We start from the raw sequence: 20697 nt of genomic DNA on the forward strand, positions 1-20697 counted from the left end.
TCTTGAAAAATAAGCAAAGTACCAACTTCTAATCTGGTGTGTGGGTGTATCTCGGCACAAGCAAGAACGCTGTTTAAAATTTGGTCGCCACGTCAAAATCCAAGATGGCCGCCGCCATGTATGTCTGAACCTTGTAACCTGCATATCTTGAAAAATAAGCGAAGTACCAACTTCTAATCTGGTGTGTCGGTGTATCTAGGCATAAGGAAGAACGCTATTGAAAATTGGGTCGCCACGTCAAAATCCAAGATGGCCGCCGCCATGTATGTCTGAAACTTGTGAGATGAATATCTTGAAAAATAAGCGAAGTACCAACTTCTAATTTGGTGTGTGGGTGTATCTCGGCATAAGGACGAACGCTATTGAAAATTAGGTCGCCACGTCAAAATCCAAGATGGCCGCCACCATATATATGTCTGAAACTTGTGAGCGAAATATCTCGAACAATAAACGAAGTACTAACGTCTAATCTGGTGTGTGGGTGTATCTATTGGGTCGCCACGTCAAAATCCAAGATGGCCACCATGATTTATGTCCGAACCTTGTGAGATGAATATCTTGAAAAATAAGCGAAGTACCAACTTCTAATCTGGTGTGTGGGTGTATCTAGGCACACGGAAGAACGCTGTTTAACATTGGGTCGCCACGTCAAACTCCAAGATGGCCACCGCCATGTATATGTCTGAACCTTGTGAGCAAAATATCTTGAAGAATAAGCGAAGTACCTTCTGGTGTGTGGGTGTATCTCGGCATAAGGAAGAACGCTATTGAAAATTGGGTCGCCACGTCAAAATCCAAGATGGCCGCCTCCATGTATGTCTGACCCTTGTGAGCGAAATATCATATCATAGCATGTTTTCTGCGTGTTCCACTTTGTCAACTCGCATCACTTCCCCGACGGGGGACCTAGGCGTAACGCTTGTTTGTCTGTGAGCAGGATATGTCGACGTTATGCACGGATTCAGACGAAACTTGGTGGACATGTTGAGTATGTGATGAGGAAAAATTGATTCGATTTTGGTGAAGATCCAAATACGATAATTAAAAAAACGTTGTGATTCTTCACCATGAAGAGTTAGGGCCAAAAACGATATATAGCACGATATTTCAAAAAGTAGTGGACGTGTTATGAAAAACTCCCTGGATGAGTTAGTGGGGTACCAGAGTGAAAATGTCGTTACACGGTGGACAAAAGCACAATTATTTCACCAAAGCATCTCCATGGTATACCTTCTAGAAAAAAAGTAAGCTCCAAAAAAAATGATGATGGGAAGTGTAATATCTGACGTCATTATGACGTCATCAGCTAATTATTATGTAATCATATATTAAAAAAATCAATGACTTAGAACCAAGGTGTTAAGTGCATTTTAACATCAAAATATATGTTTCCGAGGTCAAGGATTTCAATGTACTTTTCATTTTTTATTTTAGACAATCTTTAAAAGATTTATGATGTCATTATGACGTCATAAGCGAATTATTTCGCAATCATAATAAAAAAATGAATTAGTTAGAACTAGGCTATTAAGTGTATTTTGACATCGAAATATATGTTTCTGAGGTCAAGGAATTCACTGCAATTGTCATTTTTCTTCTTAGACAATGTTTAAAATATTTATGACATCATTCTGACGTCATCCAGCAAAAAAAAAACTATTATATTCGTCTGCACACAAATTCGTTTGATTAATTAACATCCACATATCGAGAGTTTATAATAATCTTCCCTTTGAGTTACAGAATTTAAAACACCACTAGAGCATATTTTTTTTCAGCAATTTAGACTTGGCTGCTGTTATCCGTAGTCTTCCAGAATTTGATATAGAAGGGTGGTACGGCTGATTCTCGTGGCAGAAAAATACACCTGGGTCACCTTCACGTGGCTGGTTTGCTATGTACAGACGACCAAATAGACTAACATCATTCTGGAGAGCAGCGATCTTTTTAGTTTTAGGATTCCCCTTTGCCTTCATTGGTGTCTTGAAGAGTGGGAGCGAATTCTTCTTGATTGGTGCATGAATGGATTTTGTTTTATCGATGAAGACTTCCCGTCTGAATGTTTGGTACTGCTCAGAACCTAATGCCTCGATACTCTGAACTGTCTCCACAAGTGATTCATCGGCACAGTCACGAGAGTGCAAGACCACCAAGTCAGAATGATCATCAAGGAAAGGATTACCGTATTCACTGATCGTCTGGATGAGGCTGTTAGTTTGATTTCAAAAGGCTGCTTACACTGATTGACCTTCTTCATGATGTTGGTACTTTACTTCAGGGTCCTCTTCAGGTAGGTAGTCACTTTCAAATTGTGTCAGCAGCCTGGCTTGCTCTGGACCAGCTATCATCCAGCGTCGGAAGGCATCTGGATTTTCGGTTAGGCCCACAGCTCCACCCTTGCCTTTTACTTTGGCATTCTCTTGTTCGTGGACTTGATCGATGGGAAGTGCGGAAAACCTCTTTTGTGTTTTGTTCACAACCTAGTGCTTCTGGAAGTCCTTTGATAGAGCGGCTGGCAAGGATTGCATGTCTCGGAGGTGGACAGAAACCCAACGGCAGTCGTTGTAGTGGTCCAGTGCAAAAATAGAAACATGAGACTTTGAAGAGACTCAACATAGAGAAGAAAGTCTTTCTCGCGCACGAATGAATATCATGATCAAGATCTCTGTTCGCAGCACTATGTCCCAGTACTGGAAAGTCGGACTCTTCTTTGCCATAGCCAGTCTCCAGGCCTCAAATGTCTCACTGTCACTGGACACAGCAGCTTGCTCATATGCTTCTTGTTGTAACCGTGATAGAGCTAAGGCAGTCACTTGGTGGGCATGTCGTGTCCGTGTCACATGAGCGGCATTGATAAAAGAGTTAGCTGTACCAGATGTTGCTACACCTGAATCAGTTAGAGCTACAGTCCAGCCACTCTGATCTAGGAAATCTCCCAGTGCATTCCACAAGGCCTTCTCCAAATGGAACCCGCCAAACATGATCAGGAATTCATTTTCACCGTGAGTTGCAGGCCAGGTCCATTGAATATACTTGCAGTTCGCAAAAATTGGACAGTCACAAGTGAGTACTGGAATCTGGCCAGGGTTGAGGAACTCTGTGATGGACTTCAATATGTTCATGGCGTGCTTGATCATGGCTGGTGAGTCTGCCTTCTCTTGAAATAGTGGTATAGTGTGGTCAGTTATGGCAAAATACCCAACGAATATTTACCTGCTGGACAAAAGCACCAAACTTGGCATGTGTCTTCTATATGTACCCAAGAATAATTTTTATGAGACTATCGTGACCTTGACCATGAAGGTCAAAAGGTCAAATTTGGTCGTTTTCAAAGAAACGTATTATTCATTAGCCACAAACCGGGTCTTTCAAAAAACGAAGGTCCTGACAAAATCTAATTAGTTATTGCTCATTTGTGAGCAGTTAAAGATGGCAATTTAATTGAAAAAACGTTACGTCACCGACGAAAAAGTCTACTTTTCTCGAAATGTTTCTCCAAAGCCATGAGTGGCTACAAGATGTTTCGCCTGGTGTGCGTGTCTGTAAGTATAAAGATGAGGAAATTGATTATGTGTTCATAATAATAGAAAAAATTGTTAAGATGGAAAAAATCGTCAGTGTCGTCGCTTTACAAACTACATACTCAGAGCAAACTCACCTGGTTCTCTTCAGATGAGAGACATTCAAGAATGACTCGGCAGTACCGGACCCCGTGATGTTTGCCTTCGTCAGAGCGTCTGTCCACCCAGAATGGTCAAGGAGATTTCCTGCGATATTCCAGAGAGACATTTCTATGTGTAGCCCTCCCAGCATGACGACGAAATGTTCCGCACCGTATTCCAGAGGCCATTTCCATTGTATTGACTTGGCAATGGCATAGAGTGGCTGATCGACTGTAAGAACCGCGACCTGTCCAGGGTTCAAGAAATTGATGGCCGTTTTAATGACGTCCATACCATGTTTGATCATCGACGGTGTTGCAGACTTTTCGTAGAACAGTGGAAGCATAGCTGATATCGTTGTACAATTTATGGAGTCTTGGAGAGCGGCGTGGAAGGCAGACCATGTTACCATATCTCCGTGAGAAATTTCGCATTCTCGCATTTTTTGGATGCAGTAATCTATACACTTGCTGAGCTCCGGTGCGGTTTCGCCAACTGTTTCCGTTTCTGTGGGCGTCAAAGATGGCTGGGTAGCGGGAGGCATGTACTCACATTTTGTTACGTTTGTTGGCACTTCCAAGACATCATGATAGCTCTTGAGCATCAGCGGCTGGGTACCCTTTGGTGGAAATCCTATCGGTTCTCTAACTTCACCGGGATTGGTTTCTGAAATCTTCTGGAACAATGAAATACCAGTGCCGTGGAATGAAGATGTAGCGGATGTGGAGGATAAATTGTGGTCAATATTGTCCAGAGCCGCGACAGTAAAAATCTGTTTTCTGAGCTGAACTGGGCACACGACACAGTCCTCAATGAATCGCTCACTCAAAGACACAGCCATTGCCGACTCTATTTCCAGGACACGAGAATAAGAAATGCTGAGCCCTAACTTGAAGAGGGCCTGAATGAGTATTTTGTCTCGAAACTGTGCGTGAATTCTCAGGCCAATATAGATCGGCAGCGGTGGAGGATACGTGTGCCTGTGGCCGTGATCTGTGTCAGTTCCCTTTTTCTTAGCATTAAGAAGTATTGTTTGACACGCGGTCAAACACGCTTGTGACTCCACTTTAGTTTGGTCCTTCATGTCCGACCCATTCAAGATCATTGCGATCATTGACAGAAGAGACGTGGGTATGGCTTCCTTTTGGCATCCCGGATGAAAATTTCCAGAAAAGGTGAATTTCTTGTGTTCGAACAGGTCTCTGCGAATGATATTGGCAGCTTTCATGAGTGTACGTGCTTCTTCATCATAGTCCCGTGACGTCATATGGTCCTTCAGCAAGTACGATAGCGAATCTCTGTAAACTATCAACAAATTGCGTCCTTCAGAAACTGTCGTTGCTTCCGGAAAGTATTCCAGTATTTCATTCTTTAGTCTGCTCCGGGTTGTCAGCTTGTCTATACCGAGGTCACTAAGGCGAGCTTGATACAAGTCATACAATTCACTGAGTTTGAACACAACTTGACCGTTCATAACAGAGTTTTCAACATACGTGAAAAGTTCAACACGAGCTCGCGACTGGGACATCATTTCCGACTCATCTGCCGATGTCTTTTGTTTGTTTCTTTTCAGCGACCGATGGCGATTCCGAAACTTCGTGAGGCAATCGAAATGATATTTTGCTTCGATTGAAATAATAATAATAATAATATAATAATAATAATTCATTTATTTTGTATAGCGCTTTTCCAGAAGCCCAAAGGCGCTTTGACAGAGTGGAAAACATAATGCATAACAATACATGAAAACAACAATTGCAAAAAGACAAGAATCAATAGGGAAATATTTAAAGCAAAAGGAGGGAGAAGGAGAAGAGATAGTCAGGGGTTAAATGCTGTGGGTTGAATGTTGAATGCAGCGTTGAACAGGTGGGTCTTTAGTGATGTTTTGAATGTGGTGAGTGAGGAGGAGTCTCTGATGGTGTGAGGTAGTGAGTTCCAGAGGGTGGGAGCAGCGATGGAGAAGGCCCTGTCCCCCCCAGGATCTGAATTTGGTCCGGATGGAGGGGGTCAGGAGGTTGGTACCAGCAGAGCGGAGGTTGCGGGTGGGAGTGTGTCTGGAGAGGAGGTCAGCCAGGTAGGATGGGGCCAGGTTATGGAGGGCTTTGTATGTCAAGAGGAGGATTTTGTACTGGATTCTCTGGGGGATGGGGAGCCAGTGAAGCTTGTAAAGGACGGGGGTGATGTGGTCACGGGTCCGGGAATGAGTGAGTAGATGGGCAGCGGAGTTCTGAATGTATTGGAGTTTATTGGTGATTTTTGAGGGTGAACCATAGAGGAGGCTATTGCAGTAGTCCAGACGGGAGGTGATGAAGGCGTGGATGAGGGTTTCTGCAGCCGTGGAGGAGAGGGATGAGCGGAGACGGGCAATGTTTTTCAGGTGAAAGAAGGCTGACTTTGTGATCTGTTTAGTGTATTTGTCGAAGGAAAGGGTTTGGTCAAAGATGACGCCAAGATTCCGGATGTGAGGGGAGGTGGATACTGGGATACCGTCGATGTTGAGGGCAAAGTTATGGGTGGATTTTGTGAGCGTTTTTGGGCCAATGATGATTATTTCAGATTTATCACAGTTAAGCTTGAGGAAGTTGATTTGAAGCCAGGATTTTATTTCAGTGATGCAGTTTGTCAGGATAGAGTGGGTGTCGGTGGAGACGGACTTGGTGGAGATGAAAAGCTGGATGTCATCGGCGAAGCAGTGGAATTGGAGACCATGACGGCGGATTAAGTGACCGAGCGGGGACAGGTAAAGGATGAAGAGGAGGGGGCCAAGAACTGAACCTTGGGGGACACCTTGGGGGAGGGGAGCAGTGGGGGATTTGCAGTTATTGATGGAGATGAACTGGCATCTGTCAGAGAGGTATGATTTAATCCAAGAGAGGGCAGTGCCGGTGACGTTAAAGGTGGATTCAAGTCGGGTGAGGAGGATAGTGTGATCGATGGTGTCAAAGGCAGCGCTGAGGTCGAGGAGGACGAGAATGTTGAGGTTGCCAGCGTCAGAGGAGAGGAGAAGGTCGTTGGTGATTTTGAGGAGAGCAGTTTCAGTACTGTGGTTGGAGCGGAATCCGGATTGGAATGTTTCATACAGGTTATTGGCAGAGAGATGATGTTTGAGTTGAGTGGCTACAGCGCGTTCCAAAACTTTTGACAGAAAGGGTAGGTTGGAGATGGGTCTGAAGTTGTTTAGGGTGTCAGGGTTTAGACCAGGTTTTTTTAGAATGGGGGTAACAGCAGCAATTTTGAGGGAAGGTGGGACGATGCCTGTAGACAGGGAGGAGTTTATTGTTGCAATGATAAGTGGAGAGAGAGCAGGGAGGGAGGCTTTGACAAAGCTGGAGGGGATGGGGTCAAGAGTGCAGGTGGCAGTTTTCATTCCTATGAGGAGTTCAGAGAGGTCAGTAGGAGAGATTGGGGAGAACCGAGACAGGGGATGGCAGGACAAGGGGGGGCAGGTGGTTGGAGGGGGAGCGGGTGCGGCGGTGGTCAAGCTGTTGTAGATGTTGTCAATTTTGCGTTGGAAGAAAGAGAGGAAGGAGATGCAGTTGTCTACTGTGAATGACTGGGTGGTGGTGTTCAGGGGGCGGAGGAGTTTGTTTATTGTCGAGAAGAGTGCTTTTGGGTTTCCGGAGCCAGAGTGGATAATTTGAGAGTAGTAGGCAGAGCGGGCGCGGGAGAGGGCATCTTTGTAGTGTTGTATGTGGTCCTTGTAGGCTTGGGAGTGAACTGTGAGACCCGTTTTATTGCGGAGTCTTTCAAGTTTGCGAGCACGAGTTTTCATCAGGTGGAGTTCAGGGGTAAACCAGGGAGCAGAATGGGTGAAAGAAACTGTTTTGGTTTTTACAGGCGCAAGCTGGTCAAGGCAGGAGGAGAGAGTGTGGTTGTAGTAGTCAGTGAGGTCGGAAGGGGTGTGGAGGTCAATGAAGGGAGAAGTGGACATTTTTTCAGAGAGGGTGGATGAGAATGAGGTAGGTGAAAGAGCGTTTAGCTTACGGAAGTTGATTGTGCGATAATGCCTTGGTGTTGGGGCGGGGATGTTGATGGTCAGAGTGATGGCTAAGTGGTCAGAGAGGGTGAGGTCGGAGCCATAGAGATGGTGCAAATTTAATCCAGTGGAGCAGACAAGGTCCAAAATGTGACCACGGATATGGGTAGGAAAGTCGACATGTTGAGTGAGGTTAAAGCAGGTGAGTAAATCAGTGAAGTCAGTGGTTATTGTGGAGTCAGTGGAGTCCATGTGGATATTGAAATCACCAAGGAGGAGGATTGAGGGGGAGAGGGAACATAGCTGGGTCAGAAAGTAGGAGAAGTCAGACAGGAATGATGGGTGTGGTTTGGGAGGGCGGTAGACGACAGCCATGACTGACTGCGTGTGACCAGAGAGTTTTAAAGCCAGGTGTTCAAATGATGGAGCAGATGAGATGGAGATGAGGTTGTACTGTGGTTCTCAGAATGTCTTCGAATGTGTCTCCAAATCAAATCAGAACCTCCAGTCAATCTAGCTAATAAATCGCCGTCCTGCAATTCTGTGGCCATTTGGCGAATTTTTTTATCAGCACCAAAAGTCATGCACTCGTGAAGATCAGTTCCAACTGTACCGTCCCTGCCACAGAACAAACATTGTCGCTTTGTGTCGTCCACAGACCCGTGACGTTTGCTACGTTTTGCAGTTGCGGCGGCGTCGTCGAAGTCCAGGCTGGCCCGTTTCCGAATTCGTTCAAGCTTTTGATCGTTGAATTTTGAGTAGCACGATTTGTGCCACTTCGCGGTGTTTGAGATCAGCTTGCTAACGTCCTCCGGGTTGAAGGGCACATTTACTGGCATAGCTTCAAGCTCTCGGAATATGCGAACGTTCTCCAGGAATTTAGTATACGCTTCCGACTTTTCATCCCTTCTGTTGAACGCATCCAGCGGGCATCTCAGATTTTCCTGAGTTATCTTCTGACAAATCAGGCACTTATTCCAGTCGGTAGGCCGGCTGGTCTCGGCCTCCGCGAGTAACTGAAAGAGACCAAAAGATACAATTAATATCTCAATACAGAATTGTATCCCAAAAAAATTTGTTTAATAAAATACTTGTTTTGTTATAGTGAAAATTCTGGAGCATGCCCCCGAACCCCAGCAGCTCGAGGCGCCCTGACCTACTCATCTAAAATATCTGCCACCCCTCATAATAAAAAGTTCCTATCCACCCATGAAAAGGTTTGAAGAATTGATAGAAATATGTAATTATGTAATTTAACTACTTCACTTGAAATAGCTAATTGCTCTATAGAATATATCCATCAAAAAAGCAATTTCTGTCAGGTTTGCTGTCACAACAGGGGATGGTCTGTTTTACTAAATACACAGCAGGCTTGCTTAGGAGAAAGATGGGTGTTCTAAGCATTCAGTCTATTTTTCTCTGGGGATGGTATTTTTTTCAAAACCCCATTTGGAGAGTCGCGAGAGCAAAAAATAATGGTAGGATGACTTACTAATACCTTTTTAGCAAGTACCTTGCTACTTTTGACAAGCTAATACCTTGCTAATGACCCCTCCCTTTTTTACATTCGGGCCCAAAATTTATCGTGGTGGGAGGGAGGTTAACAGAGAATAACTCCACATAGAGCACATAAATGGTATATTATAAAGCTGAAATGGCTCATGTGCAGACCCTTTTCGCCAAATTACTTCCCTGCTACCCACACCCGCTCGCTATGGGTGTAACAACATCGTTTCTTTTCGGAAATAACAGAAAAAAATCCAACCAAAAAAAAGTCTTGTTCGTCACATATTGCCCACAACAGATGTGTATTTAGGAGTAAGACTCACAAATACTACGTAATACATCAGCTAAACAGCTAGTTTTACTAAATCTGAACCTTCAAAATGTCTCAACTGCATCAATAAATACTCAAAACAATTCAAAATTATTCAAAATCGCACTTACCGCCACCATTTTGCGAAGAAATGCTCTGCCTCCATCGGAAAATGAAGCACGAAAAGGGCGTTCCCGTCGGTTCCGCACTGCGGCGACGCCCATTTTCCCCTACCGTACATAGCGCCCTCTTGTGGGCGTATAGTAACCAATCTCGATTGTCTCCTCATTGAAATTGCTTGTAGGCATGATAGGGAACCCACACACAAAAAATGGTACTTTTGTCCAGCAGGTAAATATTGTTCCCTTATCTGACCACACTAGTAGAAGAGCAATCAAGGCAGGGGGATCGAGCGGAGGTGATTGCTGAGATGCATGATAGGCAGCCCATGAGATAGTGTCTCCCTTCTCACTTGCATTTCCATCGAGAAGCTTGGAAGCATGCTGAATCCATTTCTCCTCCTTTTCTTTTGCTTCTTCAAGCCTCCCATTTACAGGTGTCACGATGACCTGTGGTACACTGGTATTTGATGCTTTCAGATGTACTGATTGAATTATGCTAAACAAATCTAGAAGGTGAGGTTTCTCATTTGGATTTGCAGGAAGAAAGCAAGTTGCCACCCAAACACATCTGAGATTATCTTGTGTAGGAAATTGTATGACACTTATACCACTTCCATGGAACGATCCTTTGGCTGTAGTGGAAGAGGGATTATCCCCTACTGACCTTTCTGAACTCCTCATCGGAATGAAAACTGCCACCTGCACTCTTGACCCCATCCCCTCCAGCTTTGTCAAGGCCTCCCTTCCTGCTCTCTCTCCACTTATCATTGCAACAATAAACTCCTCCCTGTCTACAGGCATCGTCCCACCATCCCTCAAAATTGCTGCTGTTACCCCCATTCTGAAAAAACCTGGACTAAACCCTGACACCCTAAATAACTTCAGACCCATCTCCAACCTACCCTTTCTGTCAAAGGTTTTGGAACGCGCTGTAGCCACTCAACTCAAACATCACCTCTCTGCCAATAACCTGTATGAAACATTCCAATCCGGATTCCGCTCCAACCACAGTACTGAAACTGCTCTCCTCAAAATCACCAACGACCTTCTCCTCTCCTCTGACGCTGGCAACCTCAACATTCTCATCCTCTTCGACCTCAGCGCCGCCTTTGACACCATCGATCACACCATCCTCCTCACCCGACTTGAAACCACCTTTAACATTACCGGCACTGCCCTCTCTTGGATTAAATCATACCTCTCTGACAGACGTCAGTTCATCTCCATCAATAACTGCAAATCCCCCACTGCTCCCCTCCCCCAAGGTGTCCCCCAAGGTTCAGTTCTTGGCCCCCTCCTCTTCATCCTTTACCTGTCCCCCCTCGGTCACTTAATCCGCCGTCATGGTCTCCAATTCCACTGCTTCGCCGATGACATCCAGCTTTTCATCTCCACCAAGTCCATCTCCACCGCCACCCACTCTATCCTGACAAACTGCATCACTGAAATAAAATCCTGGCTTCAAATCAACTTCCTCAAACTTAACTGTGATAAATCTGAAATAATCATCATTGGCCCAAAAACGCTCACCAAGTCCACCCATAACTTTTCCCTCAACATCGATGGTTTCCCAGTATCCACCTCCCCTCACATCCGGAATCTTGGCATCATCTTTGACCAAACCCTCTCCTTCGACAAATACACTAAACAGATCACAAAGACAGCCTTCTTTCACTTGAAAAACATCGCCCGTCTCCGTCCATCCCTCTCCTCCGTGGCTGCAGAAACCCTCATCCACGCCTTCATCACTTCCCGTCTGGACTACTGCAATAGCCTCCTTTATGGTTCACCCTCAACAATCACCAATAAACTCCAATACATTCAGAACTCCGCTGCTGTCTACTCACCCATTCCCGGACCCGTGACCACATCACCCCCGTCCTTTACAAGCTTCACTGGCTCCCCATCTCCCAGAGAATCCAGTACAAAATCCTCCTCTTGACCTACAAAGCCCTCCATAACCTGGCCCCATCCTACCTGGCTGACCTCCTCTCCAGACACACTCCCACCCGCAACCTCCGCTCTGCTGGTACCAACCTCCTGACCCCCCCCCCCCCCCCATCCGGACCAAATTTAGATCCTGGGGGGACAGGGCCTTCTCCATCGCTGCTCCCACCCTCTGGAACTCGCTACCTCACACCATCAGAGACTCCTCCTCACTCACCACATTCAAAACATCACTCAAGACCCACCTGTTCAACACTGCATTCAACATTTAACCCACAGCATCTAACCCCTGACTATCTCCTCTCCTTCTCCCTCCTTTGTGCTTTGAATATTTCCCTATTGATTCTTCTTTTTTTGCAATTGTCTTTATGTTTTGCTATGCATTATGTTTTGCACTCTGTCAAAGCGTCTTTGGGCTTCCTGAAAAGCGCTATATAAAATAAATGCATTATTATTATTATTATTATTACTAGGGCATGCCCGTACTATATCTATATCTAAAATTATATCCCCCCCCTCTATTTACATGAAATGGTTTGGTCCAAAGCGAACGGCTTGCGAGTGGTGACAATCCCCCCCCCTCTATTTACATGCAATGGTTTGGTCCAAAGCGAACGGCTTCCGGAGTTTGGTAAAGAAATCGCCATCGCGTGCACAAACGCGCAGGAAAGCGAATGAATCGCAAATTCGTTTTTATTAGTTGTAAAACATAGTTTAACGCCAACATAGTTTGCAAACGTGAAATAAATGAATACGCTCTCAAATGTGCCATCCGAGGCAGAGTGTGCCCGCCACGTTCGGCACACGCGATCGTTCGCTACTCTCTGATTGGTTGAATCGTTTTTTGGACATAGCTCGGTAAGTAATTGTCCGATTAATATGAAACCTTGAAAAGGCACATCCTCGGGTCCCCAGCAATATACCTGGCAAGTTAAAAGTATATCGGACCCGTGGTTGTCGAGAAACAGCGGTCACAGACAAACGTACAGACGTACAGACAGACAGACAGAGATTACTGGAATTATAGATAGATTATGGTCGATGTTATCCAGTGCACCAACAGTGAAGAGACCTTTCCTGAGAATAGATGGGCACACAATTTGGTCAGCAGTGAATTGGTCACACATTGCAGATGACAATTTATTCTCCAGTTGCAGAACCTGGCTGTATGAGATGCTCAACCCTAGTTTAGCCAGTTGATCACTGAGTGTTCTGTTCCTTGTCAATGTGTGGATATTCAAGCCAATGTATACTGGAAGTGGAGGTTCTCTCTCAGGAGACTGTCGTTTGGGAGTAGCCAGTTTCGTGCACCTTTTCCTTGAATTGTGGAGGAACAACTGGGCGATTGTTTGAGAAGCCTGTGTGTCATTAACATCGCTCTTCAAGTTTGGTCCATTAAGGATCATTGATGACAGGAGTGTAAGACTGGGAAGCATTGTCTGGCACTTAGGGGGGAAACTGCCAGAAAACTTGAAATGTGTTTCTCCAAACATTTCTTCTCTGCATATTTTTGCTACTTTTGCAAAAAGTAGCGCTTCTGAATGATAGTCATGTTCATGCAGAGCATCTTTCAGCATTTGTTGCATGCCTTCTGGAAATACAAGAACAATGTTCTTGCCATCTGTCTGTTCATGCACACCAGTGTCGGCAAAGTGCTCAAGAAGCCTGCTTTTCAACCGGCTCTTGTTAATTGACACATCATGCCCAAGATTTTGAAGACGGCGTTCATACATCTCATGAAGATCTGAAAACTTGAACAGGTATGTCCCATCCTCAACGGCAAACTCAACATAAGACACCAACTCCACAAACGCTCTGGCATCTGCTCGTTCTCTTTCCGTGTTGGAAGAAACACCTTCATGGCGATGAGCCCGATGTCTGTTTCTGTATCGTGTTAAACAGTTCAGGTGGTACTTGGCTTCCAGGGCGATTAAATCACCCCCTGTTATTTTGTACAAGAGTTGGTCATCCTGCATATCAGTTGCCATCTTTCTGAGGGACTGATCAGCGCCAAATATTTGGAAGTTGTGTAATTTTTGGTCGCAGGTTTTTTCACAGAAGATGCACACACACTTGGCATCAAATACCGACTGCCGCTTTGACCGTCGCATCTCAAGAGCTTCGGCTTCATGTTTTCTTTTCCTCATTACTTGTCTGTTGAGTTTGGAATTGTTGAATTTCTGATGGCAAGAACGATGTCATGAGGCATTATTTTTCACAAAAGTTTCTATTGTTCCTTCTGTTACATATTCTACATCAACTGGCAGCGCATTTATTTTTCTGAACTCCTCAACATTTCCCAGGGATGCAGCGTATACTTCTCTGGCATTACGTTTAAATCCTTTCTGTGGACAAGATAGTTTTTCCGGTGGTTTTCTTGCAGATTATGCAAGCACTCCAATCCATGATGACCTGAATTTGAAAGGAAATAGTCCACATAAGCATAAAAAGTACAATATCCAAACCAATATTATACGTTCCAATGCTGTAATTTGATAGAAAATTCATAAATACTTTTATTGGTTTCTTGCATTTCTAAATTTGAATAGCTAGACTAAGATCGCGTATATTCCAGGGAATGTATTGTTTGAACATGGTCTTAAATCACATTTGAGACCGGGCACCCTTGCATTTATCCCCTAATTGTTATGTTTTATTTTCATTTGTTTTGTTTTATTTATTTTATTTTTTTACACATTTGAGTAATGACATCACTGCAACATAGTGAGCTTAAAAAGGCTTGTATATCAATTACCTGTTTCTTGAAATATTAAATTAATGACTCAAAATCTCAGCACAGTACTTCACAACCTTATGTTATACATTAATTTGCGCTAATATCTTGTTAGTCTATTGTGATGTCATTAAATACACTTCCTGTCATCAGATTTTTTGGAGCTTACCCTCTTTTTGATCCTTATACATGGGCAAAGCTTTGGTGAAAAAATTGTGCTTTTGTCCACAGTGTAACGGTCCTTGGCATTTTTGTTAATAAGGTACCTCACTAAGTTGGTCAGGTGACGAGAAGAAGCCGATTAGATTTTGGTTCAGGTCCGAATCCAGATCCGGCGTATCAGTCGATACAAAATAAAATCTGTTCATCCTGGCATAGGTATACACTCCACCGAGTGCCTTTCTAGTTACCCTCACCAGAGGAGAGGGTATTGCATTTGAGTCTTTGTTTGTCTGTCTGTTTGTCCGCACAGATTAAATATGACTTTCTCTGCAACCGTTGGTCCGATTGACAGGAAATTTTCACCATAGGTGCAATTCCACCTGTAGAATTTTTAAATATTTATGACGTCATAAGTCACGTGGTAAGGTGCCATCTTGGAAAAACCGAAAAACGTTGCACCTCTATATCTTAGAAAGTGCTGAATATGAAAAATTGAGACATGGCTCATTGGCTCATTGTAAAGAACTCTCCATGGGGAATAAAATATGTTAATGATTATGTCAGATGAAATGACATACGGCATAATTATGACGTTCATTATGACGGCATAATTCGACAAGTACAAAACTTCATCCGATCAAGATGGAATTTCTCGAGTGCCATCGATGGATAAATTGCCGGAGGGGGAAAAAATGATGACGTCATCGGTCATGTGGTTCGGCCGCTATATTTGTTTTAAAATAAAAGCCTTAAAACCCACTAAAAACACGTCTTGGTGAGGGTCTGCAATCTCTGATTGCTCTTTCTTGTTTTGAATGTTATGGTTCTCATTGTCATTAGTAGTCGGAATGCATGGGAATGAGGTGTCCCTTGTGATATCTTTGGAAAACCTGGTTGTGAAGCTGTTGGTGGTTGCCAATGCCATGATGCTGATCCACAAATGAGGAAACGTTGCCATATCGGTGGTAAATACATTTTCTACTTTGGTAGACAACCATAACAAGAATCATGCGTACATATCTGAATGTTCTCATGTGATGATGCTAACACTTTATTACTCTTCTCTGTCTCCATCATCGACCTTTGACACGCAGAGTTCCCATTCTTTCACATCCACTCGTGCAGTTTGCCAGCCCAATGGCTCCCTGGCACCTCTGGACGCGAAGCTTGACCTCGGACACAACGGCGACCTTGCCCTAATGGCAGCTCTTCAACTAGAGTCATCTGGAGCGGGTGGTCGAACCTCCAGCCACGCTTTTCCAATCCCAACCACCGCAAATTCCCGACCTCACGGACACAACGCGACCTTTCTACTCACTTCCATGCTCCATAACCTCTCCCCACAGGTTACCGTCGCCAGTATGGTAGCATCTCCGGTCTCGGTCCAGCAGGGGCCATTGGAAAGTGATGGGTCGATCCTTCAAGTCAGCCAACCTTTAGGTCAATTGCCAATCTCACGGCCTAAACCGAGTGGCAGTAACGGGGCTACATGCGGAGTGGCTGGTCAAGCAGGTGCATCTGCCGCCAAAACGTCTCAGGTTGGTGTTTGGATCGACCTCGTTTTTTTGTTGTTGTTTTTTTTGTTGTTTTTTTTGTCTTCAATTAAAAATGTGACAAGCAAGCTCCCACAATGAAGGAAAGATTACAAAGAATAGTAAATGTATTTTATCATTAAAGAGAAATGATGTTCAGCCGAGGAGCAGTCAGGTTGAACACGTACATTCTGTTGTAGATTGTTCATCTTCGATGCGTGTTGAGATGCAGTAACGTCGCCCAAAAAGGTGGCATGGACCGTGATCCACGGCACGGCCAGACGGTCGAGGAAACGGCTGCGTTAAGAGGACAAATGAACAATACACGGTCATAAGTGCAAAATGAAATGTTACAGATTCAGACATTACTGTGGATAATTGTTGAGGTGGTCTCCAGCGTTGATAGCGATATGCACAAAGCACCTGCATTCCAAGTATCCATGAAATGAGCGACAAAGTGCCTACATTGGAAAATCGAGCAGCGATACCGGGAAAACTCTGTTTCAATGGAAGAACAAAATTTGAAGTGAGACCAAGTGTTTTGCATGAGGAGGATGCGCAATCCAATTGTTTAGTTTGAAACGACGTAATTGATACAGGGACTACTCCAGCCCAACCCGGATGATATTGGGCCAAATGCCGACCATCTTGTGCAATGTTCATGTTACCCGGCTCTACTTATATTTGGCACTCAGTGTACCTTGCACCGACACAACTCTGTTGTTCTTTCAGGCCCTCCAGGTACCCATCTCCACGTTGCTGACTCAAAACGCATCCACCGACGTCCTCGGCGATCTTTCTTCTGGCCTCCCTGCAGACGTGGCGTTCTCCATGGCACCTTCGCGGACGTCCTCCTTGGCCGTCGGAGCGCCGCTGCAATCCCCCGAGAGACGCACCGCACCCGGCACGGATCCCTCCTCCGGACGCACGGAGCCCGGCGTGGTGCCGTTTTCAGGTGCAGCTCCACTCGGTTGCATCGGTGTCCTTTCGCCCTCCCTAGTAGGAGAGGTCGGACCATTGGCTGGGGGAGACGTCTGCGGCCTGGTTGATGGATCCAAGAGTGCAGGTCTAGAGTCCGGCTTCAAAACGGTGCCCAAAGAAGGTAAGTAGGAGCAGTACCCTGCGGTGTCTGCACAATGGAGACGTAGTCTTTGGAAAGATGAGAATTTGACTACATTTGTGGAAAAATAATGAGAATGAAGTTTCTCAACCAAATTTCGAGAGGGGTGTGCGCCTAGCGCCGTGGGAAGGAAGGTGAAGCGAGAGAGACAGACAGAACCGAGGTTTCTTAGGAGGTGTTAGCATGCGTTTTGTGATTTATTCTTTCTCTTCTTCGTAAAATGCTGAGATTTTATTTAAAACTAGTAAAAAGCCCGTCAAAAGTGACGGGTTGAAACGGTTTATTCGACGGTACAGCATCGTGAGCGTGCCAAAGTCTGAAGCATCTGCCGAGTGTCAGGTGTGCTTATATCTTCTTTATTTATTATACATCCTACAGAGGTAAATGAACACTCGTTTTACTCTGCATCTGTTGTACATCACGCACAACAAATTTCACCTCCATCCGCCTCACATTTATTATAATTTAAAAAAAAACGTTCCTGTACACCGCCCATGAGGCTTGTTTGCAAGCCACCGTCTACAATTCCAATAGAAGAGACATAATTACTCTTTTATGGAAAATGCTTTTCGAGTTTGTTTTTATCCTCAAAAATAGACCGTAGTGAACACACATTCATGTTAAAAGATTGATCTTTAAAACCATTTAAAGACCGTTTGTGAATCCATTGATTAGTCTCCAACAGGGATTCCATTCATGCACACAGGCAAGAACTTTCGGCAGCTCATGTCACATGAGCAAATTGTGAACACCCTGTGTGCAATCATTGCGGAGAAATTATGGCCCACGTTCCACCTCCCCTACCTCCCCCCCCCCGCCCCCCCCCACCTTCCAAACCCATCTCTTCTCTGAGCCATTTTATCAACAGCCAGGTGGTATTGAATTAAAATGTTGAGTATAATAGAGATGAAATTGTTGAAGGGAAACTGAAATTCTATTTGATTGACTGATAGGAACTTGATGTGCTAATTGTGCAACCTTTCACTTTGTACCTTTGTATGTTAAAAAAAAAAAAAAACCCCAAAATGCGACCTCACCTAGTTTCCCATAAATCGCCTTGGCTAGTTTCCTCCTGCCTTTTGTACATTCCTGATTGGCTGTGAAAAGCGTGTGCATGTAAATAAAGACTGTCCACATGTGTGGCAGACGTGCTGGCGATGCAGTCGAGCCCCTTCCCTTACGGCTCCTTTCCATTGGACCCTCTCTCATTGTACTCGAAGGATGCGGATGGACGAGACTTGCCAAAGGGTACGCATCCTTCATTTGTCGGGAGCATGGTGGTGGAATCTCATTGCAGTCCATGGTGGTGGAATTGAATGGGATTGTGGAATATTATGGAGTTGTGGTGGAATCGGAGGGAATTGTGGATTGTGTGGTGGTGGAATCTGATGGAATTGTGGATGGTGTTGTGGTGGAATCTGATGGAATTGTGGATGATGTTGTGGTGGAATCGGACGGAATTGTGGATTGTGTGGTGATGGAATTGTGGATGGTGTTGTGGTGGAATCGGAGGGAATTGTGGATTGTGTGGTGATGGAATTGTGGATGGTGTTGTGGTGGAATCAGGATTGCAAAGCAGACAGCGAAAGAGAGGTGTGATGTGATGGGGGTGAGTTGCTTGAAGGATGAAGTGGGACAAATCGTTCTCGACCCAGATGGAATTAATAGAAGATGGAAGAGATATATGGAAATACTGTTGAATGCAGAGAATGAATGGGATGGCAACAGAGAGTAACCCAGGTTTAGGACCAGCAGAGAAGATAACCGAGAAGGAAGTTGAGGAAGCGATAAAAGCAATGAAGAGTAGAAAAGCGGGAGGGCCGACGGGAGTTGTGGGAGATATGTTGAAGGCAGCAGGAAGTTGGGGTGTGAAGAGAATGACATAGATCTGTAATCTGGTGTGAAAGAAGGCCGCATTCCAGTGGATTGGGAACTGAGTACCCTCATCCCTCTATACAAGGGGAAAGGTGACCCTCTGGAGTGTGGCTCGTACCGAGCGATAAAGTTATTGGAGCATGGAATGAAGGTATTGGAAAGGGTATTGGAGAGGAGAAAGGAAGAAAGTGAAGATTGACAAAATGCAGTTTGGATTTATGCCAGAAAGAGGAATGACAGACACGCTTTTTATTGTGAGGCAGTTGCAGGAGAAGTACATGCAGAAGAGGAAGAAGTTGTTTCTTGGGTTTGTTGATCTGGAGAAAGCATTCGATAGGGTTCCACGTGAAGTAGTGACATGGGCATTGAGGAAGTTAGGAGTGGAGGAATGGTTGATCAGGGTAGTGATGCCAATGTACGAGAGAGAGCGCACAGCTGTAAGGTCGAAGGACGGGAACAGTGGTGAGTTTGAGGTGAAGGTGGGAGTGCCACTGGGGTCGGTACTAAGTCCACTACTATTTGTAGCTGTGATGGAGGTGCTGGCTCAGAATGTAAAGGAGGGCTTACCATGGGAGTTGTTGTATGCGGATGATCTGGTGTTGATTGCGGAAAGTATGGATGGACTGAAGGAAAAGATGAACAAGTGGAAGGAATGTATGGAGACAAAAGGTCTGAAGGTGAATATCGGAAAGACGAAGGTGATGGCAAGTGGTAAAGCATGTGGTGAGGTGGAAAGAACTGGGAAGTGGCCGTGTGCTGTGTGCAGGAAGGGTGTCAGAGTGAACTCCATTCAATGTACAATGTGCGCTGAGTGGGTTCATCAAAAATGTAGTGGTCTGAGAGGGTCATTAACCAGTGTGGCAGCTACATTCAAATGTAAGGTGTGCACAGAGGGAGCTGCAGATAGAGGAAATGTTGAGTTGGATCTTCGAGACGGCGTGAAGCTGGAAGGTGTGAAAACATTTTGCTACCTCGGAGACATGCTGAATGGAGAAGGTTGGATCAGACTCGGCAACGGTTGCTGGAGTGAGATGTACATGGAAGAAGTTTCGGGAACTGAGTGGTGTGCTGATGAGGAGGGGAGTGTCGTTGAAGCTGAAGGGAAAGGTGTATGCTACATGTGTGAGAAGTGCTATGATTTATGGGAGCGAGACATGGGTAATGAACGTAGAGCAGCAACGAAGGTTGGAAAGGGTGGAAATGCGAATGGTTCGGTGGATGTGCGGAGTATCGTTGAGAGAGAGGAAGACAAATGATGAATTGCGAAAGATGATGGGAATAGAGCCTGTGATGGATGCTGTGAAGAGGAACAGGTTGAGATGGTTTGGTCATGTGTTGAGGAAGGATGAAAGTGACTGGTTGAGAAGTGATGGAAATGAATGTAGAAGGAAGTAGAGGAAGGGGAAGACCGAGAAAGACTTTGCTAAAGATGGTGGAAGAAGAAATGCGGGCAAGGGGGTTAACAGGGGGAGATGCAGAAAACAGGGCAAAATGGAGCAGATTGTCATGGGGACCGCAAGGCTAATCCCCACTCTAGCAGGGAAAATGGCCTGAAAATGCTTGTTGTTTGTTGTGGTGGAATCGGAGGGAATTGTGGATTGTGTGGTGATGGAATCGGATGGAATTGTGGATGGTGTTGTGGGGGAATCGGAGGGAATTGTGGATTGTGTGGTGATGGAATCTGATGGAATTGTGGATGACATTGTGGTGTAATCGGAGGGAATTGTGCATGGCGTGGTGAGGTTAGA

General features: G+C 45.0%; 1 protein-coding gene across 3 annotated transcripts in view; it reads left to right on the top strand.

Moving 5' to 3' along the window:
- The window catches only part of OTUD4 (OTU deubiquitinase 4), an 88444-nt gene that overhangs the window by 64877 nt on the left and 2870 nt on the right, over positions 1-20697 (top strand). For 2 of the 3 annotated variants that reach the window (XM_068114382.2, XM_068114384.2), the window contains exons 15-17: positions 15517-15960; positions 16687-17056; positions 18221-18322. In XM_068114382.2, the coding sequence (XP_067970483.2) occupies positions 15517-15960; positions 16687-17056; positions 18221-18322 (916 nt within the window). The remainder of the gene's footprint in view (positions 1-15516; positions 15961-16686; positions 17057-18220; positions 18323-20697) is intronic. The other variant, XM_068114385.2, reaches the window with a different exon arrangement.

This window comes from Myxine glutinosa, chromosome 4 (genome assembly GCF_964187855.1).
Source record: "Myxine glutinosa chromosome 4, kmMyxGlut1.1, whole genome shotgun sequence".
NCBI lineage: Eukaryota > Metazoa > Chordata > Myxini > Myxiniformes > Myxinidae > Myxine > Myxine glutinosa.